A 21,586-nucleotide genomic window follows, 5' to 3' on the forward strand; every position below is an offset into this window, starting at 1 on the left:
AGTCTAATAAACAGACTGAAACGTTGATTGGAAAACTGGAGTTTCTCGAGGGATTATTTAAAGAAGTCCCTGGAGTGCCGGTAACTATTTTTGGATATTATATGAATTGCTGTTGCAGCTACTTGGCACCGGGCAGAAAAAAGTGGTAATTGGAGTGCAATTGTTAATTTTGGACTTTATATATATATATATATATATATATATATATATATATATATATATATATATACATATATTTATATATATCTTGTTGGTTTTAACTCAAAACATCTTGTATTGGTCATCCAGATCATTATATTAAGTTATATATATACCTAATGCTCACATTTTAGGACTACCATCTGTTAGGTTATACCGGTATTTTGTACACTTGCATAACACGAACACTAATCAAAAATCAATATTTGCTAAAATCTTAGTTCTTTGAAGATTCACCAATATCACTACTAATCTAACACTAATCTAACTCTACTAATCTTCCTACTCAAGGCCAGATCTCATTAAAATGGACAAGATAATGTTCCCATTGTCTTTAAGTAAAAACTTTAAATATACCCAAATAAGATAAACTAAAATATAAAATGGCAATTGCTTTGTAATGTATGTATGCTATAAAATTTTGCTCTATATAAAATTAGATAGGACTCTCCAAAATTGGGGCACTAAGCAATATATGGCCATATAGTGTGATGGAATGCCCAATATTTATGGCTTAGATAGATGTTTTTTTAAATGGTATTTGTTGGGTATGCTTTGTTTTGTGTACATATTGGTCATTGTTGTTCTAGCAGCAGCCCAGGAATCAGAATGTGTATGCCTTTTGTGCTTTTTAGGTTGTGCGCTCCCCTTCCTGTATATTTTTTTTTGTAGTGCATGTTTGCAGGTTCTGACCAAGCCTTAGGGTTGAGCAGACCCTCTTGCCAGACAGGTGCCTCATTATTGGTCTCCAGAGAAGGCTTTACATTGCTTGAGAGGTTAAAATGTAGTACAGTCCCATTAATTCAGCTTTTTGGTAAGCGATATATCCATGAAAAATTAGACTAGCAGAAGTTGAGGTACTTTGACATAGTGTCCGGCTAAGCCATATATGGCCATATAGTAGGATGGAATCCCCAATATTTATGCCTTAGATAGAGGTTTTGAATGGTATTTACTGGGTATGCTCTGATTTCTTGCTTATGTCTGTTGTGTAGTGGCCAGAAGGTACTGGGCATCTTGTTGAATGAAAAACTTGCTACACATGTCATTCCAGAAACATCAATCCCTTGGATCAGGAAGCATGGAACAATTATAATGTTTTGTGATTTGTTTCTGACACCATGTCACTTGTAGCCTGTTGGGTAGAAACAGTAACTTGTCCATGTGCCCAAGGTAACCTGAGCTCATAACACTTTCATATTACCATGGGGGTTTTTCTTAATGCGCAAATGTGGAATTAAGGTAACTTAAGCATGCAGTACCTTTCTGAGAAGAGCACTGGGATATGACATATGTCATATCCTGGTGTTAAGTGGAATTAACGCCAGTTGTGAAATAAATATATATCTGGCTTTAGCTTTGACGCTTTTTCCAAATCTCTTATTACATATATACACACCTACGCACCACTTACACAGATGCACAACTTACACTTTATTGTGCTCGCTCAAACCTTACTTTCAGGTCCACCACTACCCATTTGCACATACGGATCACCCTTATTTAATGAAAAGCTGTCAGTCGACAATCACACTGTTGAAATAAAAATGTGTTCTTTGTTAACGTTTATGGCAGCAGTATTTGTAATACATGCAAAGATATATTATGTGTAATTATGTGTAATTTACTGTGCAACGGTCTCCTCGTATACCTACTGTCAGATGGCTGTAATCAGCATTTCCTGTTGCAATGGCGAAGTCCAACGTCATTTTGTATTCTTCCGTTGATCTAATTGGTAATTAAGTGGTTTGGCCATTCTAACGGCGCATGTTATGGTGTAATTACATGATACAGTTGCTTACTACTTGTATTTGCTTTTAGTCTGGGGCATTGAATTTCTATGTACATACTGTGTACAAAAAAAACATTCTGTACTTTCTGACTACAACTAGTCAGGTCCATTGAACCAAGCTCCATCATTCCTTGTACTAGACGAGAATGATCAAACCTTTCCCAGAAGTCATTTGTTTTTAACCTTATAAAGTGTTGCCTAATTCATAATTTTAGCAAAAGCAGAACCAAGCACCTCTTTTGGGGTGTTAGGGGCCATAGAGATGTTGTCCTTTGGTAGTGAAATAAATAAATGGTAATAAGATATACACATAATTTCATAAAGCCAATTTTTTTTACAGATTACATGAAAAAAACCTGCATTTTTATAACCCAAATTTCTCTTTTAAACAGTTGTGCTGTTTAGGGTAATGTAAATTGATTCAAGCTATTATATGAGCATCTTAATTGCGTGGTTCTGCTGATGTAGCTTCATGCTTTGCAATTAAAATGATATCTTTAGGCAAGTTTACAGGTGTATTCTTCCTTTAATTTTATGTGATAGCTGGTAATATACCACCATTCTTTGCAGAATTTTCATGAATAATACATTTCATTTTCTTCTCAACTTACTTAAAAATAAATTTTGTGTTTGTTATAAATGACTATGCTTCCTGTAATGTTATAAGAAATTTTAGTTGTTAAAGGAATAAAATTATGCATATTTCCATTTATTTGGAGGTCTTCATAAATTCCTAAAGAAATTGCTAGGTATTTTCTGTAAGTTCCATCAGACAACAAAAGATTTATACTTAAAGTGACATCCACATCTTACAGTTATATAGTTAATTGGGTTGAAAAAGACATATACTCTATCAAGTTCAACTTTTCCACAAATCTATATTAGTTGATCCACAAAAGGGCTAAAAAAACGCATTTAGGTAGTAATGTCATCTCAATGATAAAAATATTTCTTCTTGACTCCAAGGCAGTTGGACTCACCCTGCATCAACATTGCCCTATCTAACTTTACTCTTGATAACCTTGTATGAATTGCAAACCTAGAAAAACATCCAAACGGTTTTTGAATATATTGATTGAATTGGTCAAAACGACTTCTTTTCCACAAGTTTCTAACAGTAAAGAAACCTTCTATATGAAAGCTACTTTCCTCCAATTTTGAAGGATGTCCGTGTATTCTCTGGAAGGTCAACATCTCCTACACAACTGATATTTACACAAGAGTAAATGCGGTGTAGGGACATGGAGACTACCTTGTCCTAAAGGGACAGCCACTTCTTTTTTTAGAATAAAATAATTAAATTTTATTGATTTCCATTAATTAAGTGCTTTTTCATTGAACCCATTAAAATACGTTGCCATTTTAGTTGAATTTATTTTACTTAGACTATAGAAAACCTAATCAATTATCTACTATGTGTGGCTAGGGACAGTTAGCAGATTTATCAGGATCCATCTTTAACATAAGTAAAAAAAACAATGAACACAAATATTATGATCACAAATATCAGAATGAGGAATGTGTGTCACTTTTGTATGGGTCTCCTCCATTGATCAGCCAAATGGTAGTGCCGCCTTTGCCTGTGGACAGATCATAACTGTCTTTAGAGCAATAATGTATGGAGCAATGTATTTAAGAGATCCTGGTATCCTTGGGATTTTCCCCAGCTTTTTAATCGGAAATGGCTGTTTTTCATGTTATTCCCAGTTTCCAAGTACACCATATTTAGGGCTAGGGGATATGTACTTTGTCTAAAAGCTAAAAACCTATGAAACTCGGTGTCTGTAAAGTGCTGCAGCCTGTACAGAGGTCTCAAGTTAACACGTGTTAAATAAAAGTACAATATATTATTTATTAAATAAATTAATTAATAAATAAGCAGTCATTTCCCTTTGTGTATTACGACCCAGCTCCAATATGAGACATAAATCCCATTCCTCCTGGATTTTAAATTATAAATACTGTAAATTCACTAGGCTTTTAAGGTTGGCTAATCTATAATTACCATTGTAACATATACTAATATATAATATGTGTAATATCTAATAAAAATGCCCAGTTATATTATATAATATTTATTTTTTATAGCAATACATTGTATATATATATACATTTATTTATGTGTGTGTATGTATGTATGTATATATATATATATATATACATATATATACATGTAATGTAATACTGGAATAGCATAGGATAGGGGCTCACACACAAATTAGTGTTTTTACATATGATTTTGTATCCATGTAAATATATTTTATGCTATTGCAAATTATGCATGCTTATCGATAGGAATCATTGGGATTTGACACAATGTGCACAGCCAAGCACACTTTGGTGTGGAAGGAGGGGAGGGCTGAGTAGGGAGGGGGGGTCCAGGCTGGATCCACTTAGCCGATCCTCCTCTGTGCTCTGTGTGCGAAGACAGGAGGAGACAAGGGGCTGGCAGAATCCACCAACCTCAGAAAGCGAGAGGCTGAGCAGCAGATCCCTGCAGAGATCATACAGTACAGGAGATGGAACCCAACAGTCCCAGGAAGATCCAGTTCACTGTCCCACTGCTGGAACCTCACCTGGATCCAGAGGCAGCAGAGCAGGTGAGGCTGGGCACGGGTCCCTGAACTGGGATCTACTGGGTGGATAAAGGATAAATGGGGTGGGGGGGTCAACTCACTGCCATATACCCATAGGTAGCAAAGAAAGTCACCGCTTGTCACTCCTTGTGCTCCCATCACACTCGGCCAGTTGAAAGCTGTGATCAGCAGCACCTGGGGTGAGAAGTGTCCTCTTCCTTTAAAGTGGCGATTGCATGGGGGGGGGGGGGGGGTAGCAGATAGCCAAGGCAGAGGATTCAATCAGATAATAGAATTGTGTTTGAAAGAGGATGAAAGAGGGATATAAGAGTGAGTGGCAGATGCATTGGGGTATATATAGAAAACAGCAAGTGAAGAACTAGTAAATAAGAAAGGAAAGGTCACTGAGAGACAAGGAGGGAGATGGCAGAGGAGTGAAGACTGTACAGTAAAGGTCACAATGTGAGAGCTCCAAACTGTAATTAAATACTGCTGGGGGGAAGGGGGTGCAGCTGGGGCTGCTGGCATCTGCCAGGGTGCTCACACATGAAATAAGGTCTATGTGACTGCCAAACGGTAACAGTATTGGGTGGATCATATTTATTTAGTTTATATGTCTTTGTGGGTTTAGTCAATAATATTTTAAGATTCTAGTTACCTGTTCCATAAGAAACATTGTAAAATGTGCGTGTATTTGTGTCCTTAAGTCAATCTGTAAGGATATATACCGTGTATAGCCAGTAATGTAATAGTTAATTTATATATATATAATATATAATATAATATATATTTTTGGGGGAATGGAGGTTAAAGTGGTTGTATTTATGACACTTGTCATTGTAGATGCTTCGGTTATGGTTATGCTAGGAGAAAGTCATATGACGGAGTACCCTTAGTAATATCTTACATTAAAAATAAATAGAACATTAAAGCTACATACACACTTTCGGATTCACATGTTTACTCGGCTAGGGAGCTGAGCCAGGTAGACTTTCATTTAAAAGGGCAACACTTCAGAGAGTGGTCCCCACACCACAACACTGAGTAGGTCAGTAGAGTCTGATAGAGATTTATTATTATCTTTTATTCATATACTGCTAACAATTTACAATACATACATTCCAAATGATAAAACTAGAACTGACAGACTAAGAGGAGCTGATACAGAAGGCAGAGAGGGCTCTGCTCACAATAATGGGATGGGATCAGCTACTTCTCTGTTGGTGGCATCCTAGCGTCTTGGCTCTCAGCTCGTATTATGAAGGCACCAATAACCAGTGGTGATTCCCTAAATAAATAGGTACAAGATGACTTAAGTTTGTGTTGTCAGTCACAGCATGGTCCCTGTTTGACATGTTCTGGGTTAAACATTGCTGATATGCCATACACAATGAGGTTTAGACCCTGTACCAGTTGAAAGGCAGTAGTGTTCTTCAAACTGTCCCTGAAACAAGTCACCAGCTTGTTGTCACTCTGATTAAAATCAGAGTTGCTTTCTGGTGGTTGCTGGATTGAATTTTTTTGTATGTATATAGCAATGGGGAAGGTTTGAAAGGCAACATTCATGGGACGTGCTATTGGTCGCATGTGTAGGATGGGTGCAAATGTATTGGAAATTTTTCCATTATTTTTTTAAGCCGAAAGTCCAGTTCTATGTTATAAAGTGAAGCAGTGAAAAAATGTCCCTAGGAGCCACAGTGGGCCGCTGGATCCTCAAAGCTGGGGATGCACTCCCTAAAGCAATATGTGACCCCTACCATACCTCCATGGCAAAAGGCCTGCAGGAGGGTCAGATCATATTAGTCCCCTTTAAAGAGGGGAACCACTTGGAGTCTTCAAGGAGAGGCAGGATCCCAAAAGAACAAAGTACCTCCCTAACCAAAAAAGCAGAATCTCCTGGGGATCCGGCTCCACTGTTGGCTTTTTCCAGTGATGAGAAACTGTGTCTCAGTAAAATATTTTGTGTAAGAAATCAATTGACACATGTGCACTGTTAAGAAAAACAAATGGTGAGGACAATAGAAAAATAAAAAAGCGATACATAGATACACAGCTTTGGGGCAAGGTAAAGAAAAATATAACAAAATGGCATGGAAGAGTCTATCAGTGTGTTCAACATTTCCACTTTAATTTACTTAGTAAATCTTTCCCACGGTGTTGAAGAAAGACAGCAGGTGTAATTGTGGCATGTTTTATAGATATGTAGGTTTTATTACATGACATCATATATATGTCCTCCAGCATGGGTGTCTCAAGGAATACCTTGAGACTTTACAAATATTTATCCAATGACCTCAAATCTTTGAGGTTATTGGATCAAAGTCTTAAAAAAACAGAAGAAAAAACAAATTGTAGGTCAGTATAACCCCTGCCATAGTTTAGGATTTTTCTTACTAACATATAATAAATATTTGCACCAGTGAGCTATTTTTTATATGTAATTTTGCAAATTCGTTGTGAGCGAGAAGTTAAGTTTGGTATCTTTTCGTTAACATATGCCTAAAATTTCCAAAAGAAAGGCTTAAGACTGCACTTATTCCAAAAAAGTGACAAGGGGTCACTTAATAGAGTATATCATTTCATCTATACATTAAGCTGGATTCTATGCTAGCAAACGTATAGATAGAAAGTCATGTATGAAAAAACGTGTCCTGCTATAGCACATACTATACCAAGTTTACCTTTAGATTCTAAAAAGTACGGATACAATATATTCCCCTTTGTGATGTTGAAGAATGCTTACGCTTGCATATAACATTAAATTAAAAGTAGGAGAAACAAGCTTTCTGGGGAAATATGCACAGCGTACCTGAAATGTGTAAGTACAACTTGTTCAGTTGAAGGGTCCACTTAACCCTTACTAATCCAAAGACCTGATCGAGGTTTGTGGCATGTGTGATTTTTCTATTCAGCCCATACCGGAGGTGAATCAGTCGAATGCATTCTTTAATTATTAAGTATTATCGTTGGACATTGAGACATCTGTATCATTTTCCCTCCACTGGCTGAATATACTGTAACTAGGAAGTGTAACGAAGAAGCACATGCTGTGTAATACAGCAAGATCAAAGGGAGTTGTGGCAACCAATTGCATATATGCTAGTTGAACATCAATGTTTAGCTAGCCTGAATGTGATTGGCTGTCGTTGCTCCGGTTGACTTTAGCGGTAGTGCTAAAGAGCATGTACTTAAGTACACTCCCTGCTTTCAGGAAAGACACCAGGGGAGAGGAGATGAGACAAAAGTCTACTAAAGTAACTAAATAATGCATACGCTGATTTGCATTCGGTAAAATATATTGGAATGAATGCAGAATATACTAATCTAATGTAATGAATGCAGAATACTAATCTTGAAAGCAGGGATGGTGTGCTTCCTTAAGAACATAAGAATATGTTTAATTTTGCCATTTTTTACAAATCAGATGCAGGAGAATTGTCCTTTTTAAATGCTTGTAGTAGGGCTGAAACAACTAATCGATAAAATCGATAATAATCGATAATGAAAATCGTTGTCAACGAATTTCATTATCGATTAATCGAATCGATTTGTATCGATTATAAAAATTATAACACTAGAATCCAGATCCCCCGCAACGCTGCAGGGGACCTGGATTCCCCTAACTGTCGGCCGGTCTCTCACTTCCGTCTCTCTCCCCCTCCCATACACCCCTCTGACTCCTCCCCCTTCCCATACACCGCTCTGCCTCTCTACCCGACTCCGTTACTGACTTCATAGAAGCCTCAGCATAAGTGAAGGGCAGTAACGGAGGCTGGCTGTGCGCATCCTGCAGACCCCCACCGGCTGACAGAGGATCATCCTCTCTGTCAGCCGGTGGGGGTCTGCATCGCACAGACAGCCTCCGTTACTCACCTTCACTTACGCTGAGGCTTCTATGAAGCTGCAGTGAAAGTTCCTGTCAGTAAGGGAGCCGGGTAGAGAGGCAGAGCGGTGTATGGGAGGGGGGAGGAGTCAGAGGGGTGTATGGGAGCCACCCTCCCATACACCACTCTGGCTCCTCCCCCTCCCATACGGCACTCTGCCTCTCCACCCGGCTCCCTGGTGTCTTGTGAACCTCCGTGGCTGACAGGAGGCAGAGTGGAGTATGGGAGGGGGGAGGAGGCAAAGTGATGTATGGGAGGGGGAGGAGCCAAAGTGATGTATGGGAGGGGGAGGAGGCAGAGTGGTGTATGGGAGGGGGAGGAGCCAGAGTGGAGTATGGGAGGGGGCAAAGTGGTATATGGGAGGGGGAGGAGGCAAAGTGATGTATGGGAGGGGGAGGAGGCAGAGTGGAGTATGGGAGGGGGAGGAGCCAAAGTGATGTATGGGGGGAGGAGGCAGAGTGGTGTATGGGAGGGGGGAGGAGCCAGAGTGGTGTATGGGAGGGGGAGGAGCCAGAGTGGTGTATGGGAGGGGGAGGAGCCAGAGTGGTGTATGGGTGAGTTATAGTGGTGGATGGAGGGTATTATGAATTTCAGGGCATATAGGGGGTATAAGGCATATCGATATTAGGCATATCAGGGGGGCATAAAACATATCTTGGGGTAAAAGGTATATCAGGGGGCTCAGTGGCATGTAGGGGGTATAAGGCATATCGATATTAGGCATATCAGGGGGACATAAAACATATCTGGGGGTAAAAGGTATATCAGGGGGCTCAGTTGCATATCACTGGCATATAAGAGGTATAAGGGATATATGGGGCAGAATGGCAAGCTGGGGGTCAGATGTGCATAACCGGGGGCAGTTTGGTAAATAAAAAAATTTTAAACAAGGCTTTTTTCTCATAGTTTTTATTAAATATGAAAAATAGTTAACATATGAATTAATATTTACTAATAAATTTGTATTAAAACCTAGTTTGAGAAACACAGTGTTTGGGTTCTTGTAGCTTTTATCATTATGTCAGTAAAATAAGAAGGTGAATAGAGAGAGAGAGAGGCCATTGCAATAAAGAGATGAAAGTGTAAATTGTACGTTTTTTATTACATTATTTTAAATTGAAAAAAGATTACATTTTTTTATCCGATTAATCGATTAATCGAAAAAGTAATCGACCAACTAATCGATTATTAAAATAATCGTTAGTTGCAGCCCTAGCTTGTAGAACTATTTATCTAATTCTTTTATTGTAGGCATTTTTTCTAAAAACATTTTGTTATCTGCGGGTTATTTCAGATGTCACAGATTACTCCTATCTCTTCTCAAACCTTAAGATTGCACTACAAATCTTGGCCGGATCTATTAATTTAATATTAAACACAGCTGACTGAAGAAAAACCTTGAGTTTGCTAATTTAAAGCTATAAAGGTTTTCCTGAATGCTGCTTTAATCCACATACAGTGACTAGACTCCATTTAATCCATTATTCCGTATTGAATATAGGAATTGCTATAAAACATGATCTATATTTTTGTTCAGCTTTCTCTGAAGCCTGACAAGCGCATGAAACGGACAGGTTTTTCTAAGGAAAGGATTCAAAGAAATACAATTGACTTAAATTGTACAGAGTTTTGCTTAAAACAAATTTTTTGACATTGTGACAAACAGTAAAATAGCTTTCCTATCCACTACACATTTTGCCATCCTTTTGTTACATATATTTGTTATACGATTGTGTATTTCATTTGCTATTTCACAATCCAGAATTTCTAGAAAATGCAATTTATGAATCCATTTCTGCGGTTTCTATACACATAATTGTGACTTTTAAAAAGACAGTCTAATATCTCAAAGAAAGAATGCATTTAGAAGTACTTTGCAAATAGCTCAATGGGAGCTCTTTCTGTGCATGCATGCTGGGAATCTTGTTAGACATCCTGAAACTCTAGTGTGAGTCAGTGCTGGAGTTGGAGTATGAGCGTACAATCGATACTGCGCAGTGGAATCCCCCCCCCAATATGTTTGTTCTGTCCTATTGTTAAGTTGCTGATTGTTGTTGATTAGGTTAGACAGGGGTTGAAATGGTTGGGAATGGAGAAGGAAGAGAACTTCGAGACATGAAGTTGATTAGATAGTGTTAGTCACAGACTGCCCCTGTTTCAGTTCCTCTTTTATTACCTAATAAAGAAAAAAGATGAAATATAATTATACTTCATTTTATTAAGCAGCAAGAGTAAACATGGAAGTTGAGGCTTAATTGAAGTTAGCCCTGAGTTGGCTGGTTGGGGTTATAGTCTTCTGTTTTGAGACCCATCCTGAGGTGGATGATTCACAGGTATAGGCAAAGTGTCAGTAAAAGAGACCAGTTTCGGTGGCAACATCATTAAGTGGTCCATCACAGACCCCAGTAAATGTCCTCCATGAGCAATGTTGGAATTGAAACTACATCCAGTTGGGCTCTAACATCTTCAACATTGATTTCCTAAGACATAAGTGAACTCACTGAAAATGAAGTAATAGTCTTCAGGAGGAAACAAGGTTAGCTCTTCGGAGCTTGAAGGCCTGTCAAGGCAAAAAAAAATTCTACTATGGTACATGCGGTGCACGCACACATTTTAAATGCAAAATAAATAAATGTATATATTATATTTCCTTTTAAAAAAGCAGGACAGATCCATCTTGCTAGGACATATGTATGGTTCCCATTTGATAAAAGGTCTGCTAGCTCCCAACATATTACATCACAACACACTCATATTGACATGACAACAGCAAATAAGTAAAAATGCCTCCTGCTATGCAAATAGGACAGCAGAGCAACTTAAATTATAGCACGTTTGATCTATGCAGCTGCACCGAGGAGTATCGAGGAGGTACCACCAAAAATTATATCTGATACCAGATAAAAATAAGTAATTTCTAGTTTTCACATGATTCTTTCAGGCAGCTGCATATTAGCCATCTTATGCATTCTAGCTCTGGTAAGTATCCGGACTATTAGAAAAACATCCTTACTTATCATACTTTCTTGTAATAAACACTGGAATAGCTTAGTCTTAATCATTTAGCTTCACACTCTAACTAATCAAGGTCAATATTAGGAGTACCATAAAGCATCAGCTCAGTGTGGTGTTGGAGCAGGAAAGTTTTCCAAAATATCACATGACTCACAACAATGGCAGCCTCTAGGTTGGCAGATAAAGAAAGTGTATTAAAAAAAATGAAATAAAATGTTTGTTATTACTAACCTGCATCTCTGTATACAGCACTGCTGTTTATGCTTTCTGGTTTTATCTGCCATTGGCACACAGGAACACATGCTTTCTGTGCTGATGAGTGGGTTGTGTTGTGTTGAAGCGCAGCTAAAAATATTGTCTTATCTTTATTATTGTGGCAGCTTGCCTAGTGCATACAGTAAGCGCAGATCAAAATGTATTTTGTTTTTACCAGCTACGGGTCAGACATAACAATCTACGTTATTTTTTGACCCTTAACCTGCCAGGAAAAAGATCATAGGTTCTCCTGCGTCACGTAACTACTTGGTTTTCTGCCCCCCACATCATACAAATGGTATGGGACTCCCCACATAAACATATAAACTGCTTCTCTAAATGAATCAGTGGATTAGTAGGTTGCTTTTAAGAAGAGATTTAAAAAACTATGTCGAGTTTATCGAATACAAAGTGAGGCCTGCTTTATTTAATGGCTTTTTACCAAGCAAATGGAATATTGGCTCCACATTTCTTTCTTCTTTTTTTAACACCATGCTGATAATTGCCACCAAGAGGGTCCCTTTATCTCCATTTGGTTTATGAGACAATAGGCCATCGCCGCATACATCCTATTGCTAAGTACTATTGCGAAAGAATTCACCTTAGAATATTGTCATCCTAATTTAAAAGAGTCTAAATTGCAAAAAGGTGAAGGAAATACATTTGGTACAAGTGGGCATTTCTTGAAGTGTCTCTTTAATATTGGGTCAACAGCGCCAATTCTAAGGCTTTAAATGCTTGAGCAGCACTTAAGGGTAGAAAAGTTATATGTCCCATGCCTCACTACTGCCCCTATTTTGCCACGCTATCCCACTGTTCCACGAAGTTCTACCTGTAGAGCGGGACAGCGGGATAGTGCCTTGCCAGCCATATGCTGTCTTTTTGGTGTCTTATAATATGTTCACATAAAGAATATAATTATCAGCTAAGGCATTGTTAATTTAACAGTCATGTTTGAGACTAGAGCTTTGAGAGTAAAAAACAAAATTACAATTTGCTGCGTTCCCATGGGAACCAAAAATAATGCTTTGGGTGTAAGCAGGTTCACATATATCCAGAAGTAAAAAAGGACAATTTGTCCAATTCCATCAGTGTAGTCCCCGTGATTTTATCTTCTTTTGTTTATTAAGCCCTTTTCTTGCTATTTGTTTTATTATTATTTATTTGTTTATGTTGTTAAATAAGAATCACTTGGTCCTGGCGTATGTTCACGAAGGTCTAAAGCCTGTCCCATATATGTTTCATAGTAATCACAAGGAAGAAAGAAGAAAAAACTGCTTCTGTTTTTTAATTACTGTTAGTGTTTTAGCTGTTTGGCCTGGGGGGCTTTGGTATCTACTCAGATTCAAAGGTCAAGATGATAGCTGACATTTTGTTGACTATCTCACAAAATGTACCCTTTTTTAAGAAGTTCAGATGTTTCAAAATATAAGATTTAGTATGTGAAATGTATTTTGTATTACATTACATGCTTTATATGGCAACAGCAGATTCCGTAACACTGTCGCATTAGAGAGACGGCAAGAGTATCTAATAATGGCATTAAAATGGACAATATATGGGATTGACAATAAGATGTATTAGTTTATTTAACATTAGGGCTATACATGTAATGAGACTGATAACTGACACCATAAAAAGATTTAGGTAATTACAACCCCCACCACTCCCAGCTTATCACAAGCTATTAAGATAAGACATCCATCTTTTTTAGGTAGGGGAAGCTTTATGCTGTTTTAACGTCAGGGTAGTATGCAGATAAAAGGCTGCAGTGTAATTTTATGTCACACTCCCTACATTACACAACCTAATCAGAACAGCGGACAACTTTGTGATATCTCAAATCGATATTTTAAGGGGTGATTTTTGATGAAAACTAAATAAATGCCCAGCATTAAATGTTGTGACTTGGTATCTTGCTAAAATGTATAGGCAGCCCTACTTCTTACAATCAGCATTAAAAGTATCTATTGGCATAACCAAAAAACACTTGTCTACAGAATAAAAGACACATAAACACATGGATTTGGGGTTATTGTGGAACATGCAGAATAGATTTGCAATGTGTTCCATAATTAGTATTTTTTCTGTTGTGTTTAGCTCTTTTGCACATGTAAGCTAGTGTAGGTGTTCAAATGTTCACAATGGTAGCTGCCACATTACTGCGTATGATAAATAATCGAACAATAGGATAAAGCACTGAGTACAGTCATTAAAGCACCACGGTCCTGTTTTAATATTAAATGCGTGTTGGAGTGCGTTTTCTGCATGCAAATACCTGTTCGCATTATTTAGTTATTATCCAAAGGAATTAAGACCTCTTTCTCATTTAACAGCTGAGGTGTATTGTGTTAAAGTGTGGTTGCTTAGCATTATAGAGAGTACAATTAATGTTGAACCACACCTTTAAATGATCTAATTCTGAAACGTTTTAAATTTAGATGGACCTAACTTGTAACGAGCAGTAACTGTTACGGGATCTTAGCGCCACTCAATTTGTCGTCTATTATTTTGCCTTCCTAATAATGAGCTGCCTGGGGCAATTGCCCCACTCTGCTTCATGGCAGGGCCGGCCCTGCGTACGAACATACCTGGGATCTGTTCGGGGTTGACCTGGATTCTTCGCTTCACTGGGTCTCTAGGCCAGCTTCTTCTTTCTCCAGGCAGAGGGGAATTTGGCTAGATCCAATATAAAAATTGGCTATATTTTTACACTTTCAGTCCAGCCTTGAAGGAGATCTTTAATTACTAGTGTGTTCTTGTTTTCTATTTTGAAATAATTCTAGTTTTCACATAACAAAGTTTTCAGGAAGTTGTATAATTGTCTTATGTATATGTTCTAGATCTTTCATCACTCTAACTCCATGGAGAAAAGGACACCATCAGCATTGTGTTAAAGAATAAACTCAGTGTGGTGTCTGAACACCCCAAAAAAACACCCTAAATGTGACATAACTGCCTATAATGAAGGATATTTATTCAAACAAAATGAAATAAAAGCCATCAAATCCATGGCTCACAAAGTAAGGTTAAACAACAAATTATATTGTCCTGAGCTGGAGCTTACGCATTTTACATAAATTCCATGGCAAGAGACATGACCAAATGTAAATTAAAATAGAATGACTTGCATTAATGAATTGCTGTAAAAATATCTGCTCCACATTTTAGGTTATTTTTAAAATTCTACTAAAATTGGGTTTTTAACTATGCGTGGCGGTAATAGTCAGAGACATAACATGATTTAGAGACGCGGTGTATTCTTTTGAATAGATATATCAAGGGCATGGGGTAAATAATCACCGACATCATTATTTGTTATATTATGTGCGTTTTAACGAGTGCCCCTAATGTATTGGGTTCAATATATTAACATGGTTAATAGACACTTCTCTGTGAGTAGAGATATTACGTTGATTGCTCAATCTCCATTTGGTGAATGGGATATCTGATTTACTGCAGAAATTAGTCCTGCATATTGGCAGCTTATCCGGTCCAAAGATTTACATGTCCATTTGTTGCTTGCTGGAGATTAGAATGGATAGAACTATGGGGCATACTCAATGCAAAGCAGTCAATTGTTATTCATTGACACGGGATATGTGGTTTTTTCAGGGCTATTTGTACAGTAGCGGCCAGTGATGCTAGATATAACTTGGGCGGGATAAATCTATGGACAATTAAGTGGTCAGAGGAAAACAAATAGTAGCCTGCATTTTTGGGGGATCTTGGAAAATCCATAAAAATCAATAGAAAATAGTGCAAACTTTTTTGCATCAGAAGTAAAATTTAGGAGCGCTAGCTTCTGGGGTTTGTCCAAACATGTATGTATGTATGTAATTTTTCCCATGGTGATTTGGGATTGAAGCATAAAACCAAAACCATTTTGATAACCTGTTACATACCCATACGGTGGTTTTTTTGATTAACTAAATGCTAATAATGAAAGAATAATCAGATTTTTCAGATATTTTTTTTACTTGTTCTACTTACCACTATTGGTAAACCTTTTTTTATAGTGAATACCACTTAGACAAAGTAAACCATTGGTTAAATTATTTGATCAAAATAATGTAATCAACAATAAAGAAACCTGGTGTACCACCAGTGTTAAAATAATTACATTGCTAAGGGGTAGTATTAATAACTGGTAAAATGATGGACCTAAAGCCTTAATCAACCTACCTGAAAACTCTTCAGGTTTTTTCTGGAGGTTCCAGGAATCAGAGCTGACTACCAGACCCCCGCAGCGGTGTTTTGAGCTCCACTCACCCTGTGCACCAGCTCTGTTCACGTCACACTCACTTAAAAGTGTATTGGGGCTCGCTAATGGCTCGTGAGCAGGTGAGGGAGAGCTTTGGAGGACCAGCCGATTGACACAAGTAATACGACAGAACCTATAGAATTTCAAGGTAGTCCACGCTTTAATAGATGTAAACTAAGGTCAAGATTTGCATTTAACAAGTGTGCCTTTGAAACACATTTTATGAACATTTTACAAACTGAATTTTCAGAGGATTGGGACCTTTAACAAATGATTTAGTCTACTGGTGAACAGATGGAGTAAGATTGAATCTTACGCGAATATATTCTTTATATGCTAATATTATAACTTATGCATACTTTAATGAAAATTGCAATAAGATAAATGAATTATTAATGAACTTTGCTACCATTCAGAAAACAAACGCTATCAAACCGCAAAAGAACTATTACCTTTAAATGAATAAATTGTAAAATCCGGTCAGTGAAACAAAAAAGGTTAAACGGTTAAATAGAAAAAAAGCCTTTTAAAATAAGAAAGCGATTGAAGGGGCACTCCAGACCCTCCATTTTCTGATATTTTCAATAGGATCGCCCGCAGTGTTCTCCAAGCCAGCGCTAGCCATGGCTGGTATTGACTGGTACATATCATAGAACAGTTTCAAGTTCTGGAGGAAAACACTGTTAATAAACATTCTACTCTTTGGCTTTGTCGATAATGTTCTTACAAGCATGAAAATCACATTTTAATTTATTGAATGTTAATTGAGGAGGTTTATGATTTGAGGACAGACAATGACCCATGCTTTAAATTATAGAATTCTGGTGCAAAATTTGATAAGTGGTCTTATCAACATAGCAAGTAATTGAGTGCTCTTCTGGAAGGACAGTTCAAGTGATTGTTATAGCGATAAAACTACTTTGCACTAGAATCACTGTTTATACATAATCAGCATTGCGTTTGTAAATGTAAAAGATACTGAAACAAAAGATATAAACATTACAAAATGTTTGGTGAAACCTTCAGTTTATAAACAGATTATCGGGAAGGACATTCTATATCGGGAAGGAATGTAACTATATGTGATGTCATTGTTTGCTTATTCTAGACTAATTCTGCAAGGATGTTCCATCACATGTATGTGGGGGATGATTTTTCTGTTTTTAACAAACTCAATCCTTAACAAAGCATCTACTTGGATGTTTGTTAAAATAACTATCGCTGCTTCGTTTCCCCTTGAAGAATTATTTTGAAAAGAAAATGCTTATAAGCTATTCTCTGTCAGGCAGCTTGAATGTCTTTGATAACAGAAAGCTAAGGATATATGGTTCATTGACCTGCAAACCTGCTTCTATTTGCTGCTTTTATCTGGCTTTCAGAGTAGTGCTTGGTGATTGAATAGCAATTTACAGACACAGCAGATTCTTAACAATGATCTGTCAGATTGTCTGCGGTTTGGATAGATTGTATTGGTTTACGATGCAACAGCTGATCACTCGATAGAATTTTCAGTATTTTGTGATAAATGCTGGCATATAATTATAGATGGGATATGATATATGATGAAACGTTAGATTTTCATTTTTTGCTCCTGTGAAGTTAAATTAATGATGGCCGCTATCTTCACAGGTTTGTAATTGTTTTTTTGATGTTTTTTGAATCACTGAAAGTGTACCCCTGTCACAAAATATATTTGTTGATTATTTCACCTAAGTTTGAAATACAGAAAAGTAGATTTTCACTGCAGATACCAAGTAATTGGCCCCTTCAGGCAGAATTGGTACAGGCATTCTTTAGTTATTATAACTCATTTAACTCCTCCTCCGGCTGCCTCTACTGAAAACCGAGAGCATACCACAGTATGCCTCTTACCCACACCCAATAAACTTCCATAGCAGCAGCCAATTAGATATATTGATATATTGGTAGCATACATGTGATTGACTTTAGTGGGATTAATACTGAGCGTGTGCAAAAAGTTTACATATTAACTGGTTTCAGTAGAGGCAGCCATGGAAGGAGGAAAATGAGAGAAAAGTGATATAGGCAAACCAATGGCTGCTCCATTATATGGTCTACCCATAAATATGTAATTATAGGGTGCTACGATGATCATATTGTGCAAAATAGATTCCCAACACACATTAAAAAGCAGAGTTTTTGGAATTAGACTGTACCTGTCAACCACAACCAATATTGAACTGTCACATAGCCTTTTAGCTTTCTCTGATAGACAGTTCCACACACCAACATTTTTTATTCCCGAATTATTTCCCAAAGCCAACCCTACATTTTCCACTTCTCTCATCAGGGCAGCATTGATATCTTCCAAATTAAAGACAAAAAGTAAAGCCATAAGGGACTGGAGCTAGATTGACACTATCATATTTTACACCTTTTCTTTTATTTAAACTTGTTATGAAGGCCTATTAGGCATTTTTTTCTTGACATAGTTTATTTAATATATTTATTTCTTATTATTAATTATTCACTAAAAAGATCGTTTAGGGGAGTAGCTGCTCCTGCAAGAAGGGCTTAGCAAGCTCTGCATAATGTATAGTTCAATCAGTGAGGTGATTCTAAAGAAGTCACCCTGATATAATTATGTATTATACAGAGCTAACTTAGTTCTTGCAGGAGAAGCTCGCCATGCTTGGCCCTTCATAATACCAGGAAATTGAAATTCAGTTTTCTGCAAATTCCTGCTCTAAATTATTTAATTACATGTTACTTATAGAGCACCAGCAGATTCTGTAGCGCTATTACAATAGTGGAAGAATTAAGAACAGTGGTCTCAATAAATTGTTAAAAGTCCCAGATGCTATGAAAATTCAGTTGGTAAAATGTTCGTCTCCTGGAAGTGCACTTGTTAAATGCAAATCTTAGTTCACACCTTATAAAGTGTGTAATATATATATATATATATATATATATATATATATATATATATAAAAATTTTAAATGACTATATACAAAGTTGACAATAACATTAATACATGTTAAAACATTCTGGCACATTCTGGCACAGAAGGTGAAGAAGATCCTGCTCTTGCAGGATTTTGTATCTCTAGAGTGAAAAGCCATTATGAAAATCAGTTTACAGACAGGTAGATAAGGTAAAGAATGAACCTTTGAGTATGGCAGTGGAGGGTTTTAGATGGGATTCAAATAATATTAGGTTTAGGGACAGCTCTAGAATGACGATGCACTCAAGAGAAAAGGGACATGATAGATCTGAGATGGCATTGTCGGGCAATCTTTAGAAATAATGGCTGAAATGTAAAAGGGGTTAAATGTAACCTGACATTTTAATGACCCTTATATTATAATATAAGGCCAGTAGAATTATCTGCACATCTGTTCAGAACATACCTAATTCCTGCACAATAATGAGGGAAATCAGTTGATCTGTATATTTTAAACATTGAAATACCAATGAGTTAGATCCAGCGTAAATTCCTTAATCTGAAAGTCAGCCCACTGGGGTTCGATGACACAGAAATTCAGGATCGCCAACATCTAAATTTACATTTAACCTCGTTAGCAGTGTTTTGGTTTAATCATGTGTGTCTGTTGTGCAATAACATTTGGCTAAAACGGAATTTCCCATTTTTGTGTTCTCCCTGCTGTCCACTGAAACACTTGGCAAGTTGGTTATTTATTATAAGCACCATGGGATTTAGAAGAAGATGCCAAAATAAATTATTCACCCTGTTGGAAACCTGGTCTAAAGAATGATTTTAAAGGAAAACAATAACTAACATACAAAGGAAGAGCTTCAATTAGTGGATTAGGTGATGTTTTACTATGAATCAGGGAAAGGGGGAAGCAGTTTTCCGTTGGCTGGTCACTGAGATGACCTACAGAATCCCATGTTAAAAAAAGGAAGGCATAGATCTTTAATAAATAGGGAGCTGTTTAGTTACAATCAGTAAAAGCTTAAAAAAATAAAAGATCACATTTTTGTGTTTTGTGCTATAATTATCAGTAAGCCACTAGTGTGGCTAAGATCAAAGCCTACTTTAAGAAGTTATGGCGGATCACTAACTGCGCAACGGACCCATAATACACAGTTTTAAGTTGACTTGGTTGTGGCATTGCAAATACACATTTAATTATATTAATTCTGATGTAGGATTTTTTTTTACCTGTAGCTCCTTTTAGGTCTAAAGTTAAATACAAATAAGATCACTTTGTGTATCAATGTAAAGCATCTGTTTTATGTTAATATAAATGTTTCTGTAAATAAACCTTGAGCACAAAGCTGTTTACTACTGGACTCAACATGGAACACATGAAGCCCTCACCTCAGGTTACTCTCTCAGATATGAAAAGACGGAAATCCAAATTATCCATACAGACTTTATTAGTTCCTTCAAATATCACGGTAGTTTCATCAAGATATTTGAAACAATCTATTTCTCATGTACAGTCAAGTTAATTGATTTTACTTTACTGTGATAACTGTTTTTCACTTGATTAAGTGAACTCCAGGCACAGACACTCACACTAACACCCACACCCACCCATAAACATACACTAACACATCCAGACAGTCACACTAGCACACATAACCAGACACATGCACTAACACATCCAGATACCAACACATGCCTAGACACTCACACTAACATACCCATATACACACAAACACATACCCAGACATGCGCACTAAAACACCCAGACACTCATGCTAACACACACCCAGACACTCACGCTAACACACACCCAGACACTCACGCTAACACACACCCAGACACTCACGCTAACCTAGGACACACAGAACTGATTTCTAGTGAAGCCTCAGCCCGCCTTTAATGTAACTCAAACATTGTGCAACGCAACGTTACGTGACCCCCAACTGCTCCTGGAATTTAGGGACATAAAGAAGTGAGTCCGTGACTTGGGACCTACCTTTTTATTCTAGGACTGTCTAGATTCTTGGAGCAGACAATTTCCCAGTTGCCCCCCCCAGGATCCATCCATGATTGATTAATTCAGAAAGATGTGATAATTCCTCATTAAGCATATAAAAGCAAGCTATAATAGAATAATATTGTTAAATTACTGGTTTCTTTTAAACAAGTTTAGCAATGCATTAGGACTAAGAGGCACAATTACCATGGTCCTTGCCCATCAATAGTGAATGCCATGGTGACACTGAAGACAGGGTAGCCAAGTCTGATTATCTAGCCATTGATTTTGATCTAAACCCAGATAACCAGATTAATCAAAAAAGTTAAGGAAACATAAGAAAACTGATTTTTGCTGAAAGGGATTTATTTATATTTTAATGTGATTCGGTGAATCATCCTTTTATCACTGTGCAGATTAATGCAGTAGTTCCTAATTTTCCCAGGGGCATCTTCTTGTACTGATACAATTATAATCTGGCTAAAAGGCAAGCCACAGGAAATCCATCAGATTGTTTGATGAACACAGCTGTTGTAATGGTGGTATAATCAGTCATATTCTTTGAAGAGTACATTTTTTGGTACAAGCCCAAGTCTGAAATTAGAAATGTGCATTCAAATGTTATAACATAAGTATAAATTCTAATAGCTATAATTGTAAATATAAGTAAAGACAAAATAAAACAGCA

At 37.1% G+C, this 21,586-nt stretch overlaps 1 protein-coding gene across 1 annotated transcript in view; it reads left to right on the forward strand.

The window, feature by feature from the left end:
- Positions 1-4,509: 4,509 nt before the first annotated feature.
- Positions 4,510-21,586, forward strand: part of LOC149285281 (protein phosphatase 1 regulatory subunit 1A-like) — a 66,256-nt gene continuing 49,179 nt past the window's right edge. Inside the window, exon 1 of the mRNA XM_089495627.1 lies at positions 4,510-4,590. Within this exon, the coding sequence (XP_089351753.1) occupies positions 4,510-4,590 (81 nt within the window). The remainder of the gene's footprint in view (positions 4,591-21,586) is intronic.

Source organism: Sceloporus occidentalis, unplaced genomic scaffold, assembly GCF_023333645.1.
Source record: "Sceloporus occidentalis isolate IW3139 unplaced genomic scaffold, rSceOcc1.0.p SCAF_82, whole genome shotgun sequence".
Taxonomy (NCBI): Eukaryota; Metazoa; Chordata; class Lepidosauria; order Squamata; family Phrynosomatidae; genus Sceloporus; species Sceloporus occidentalis.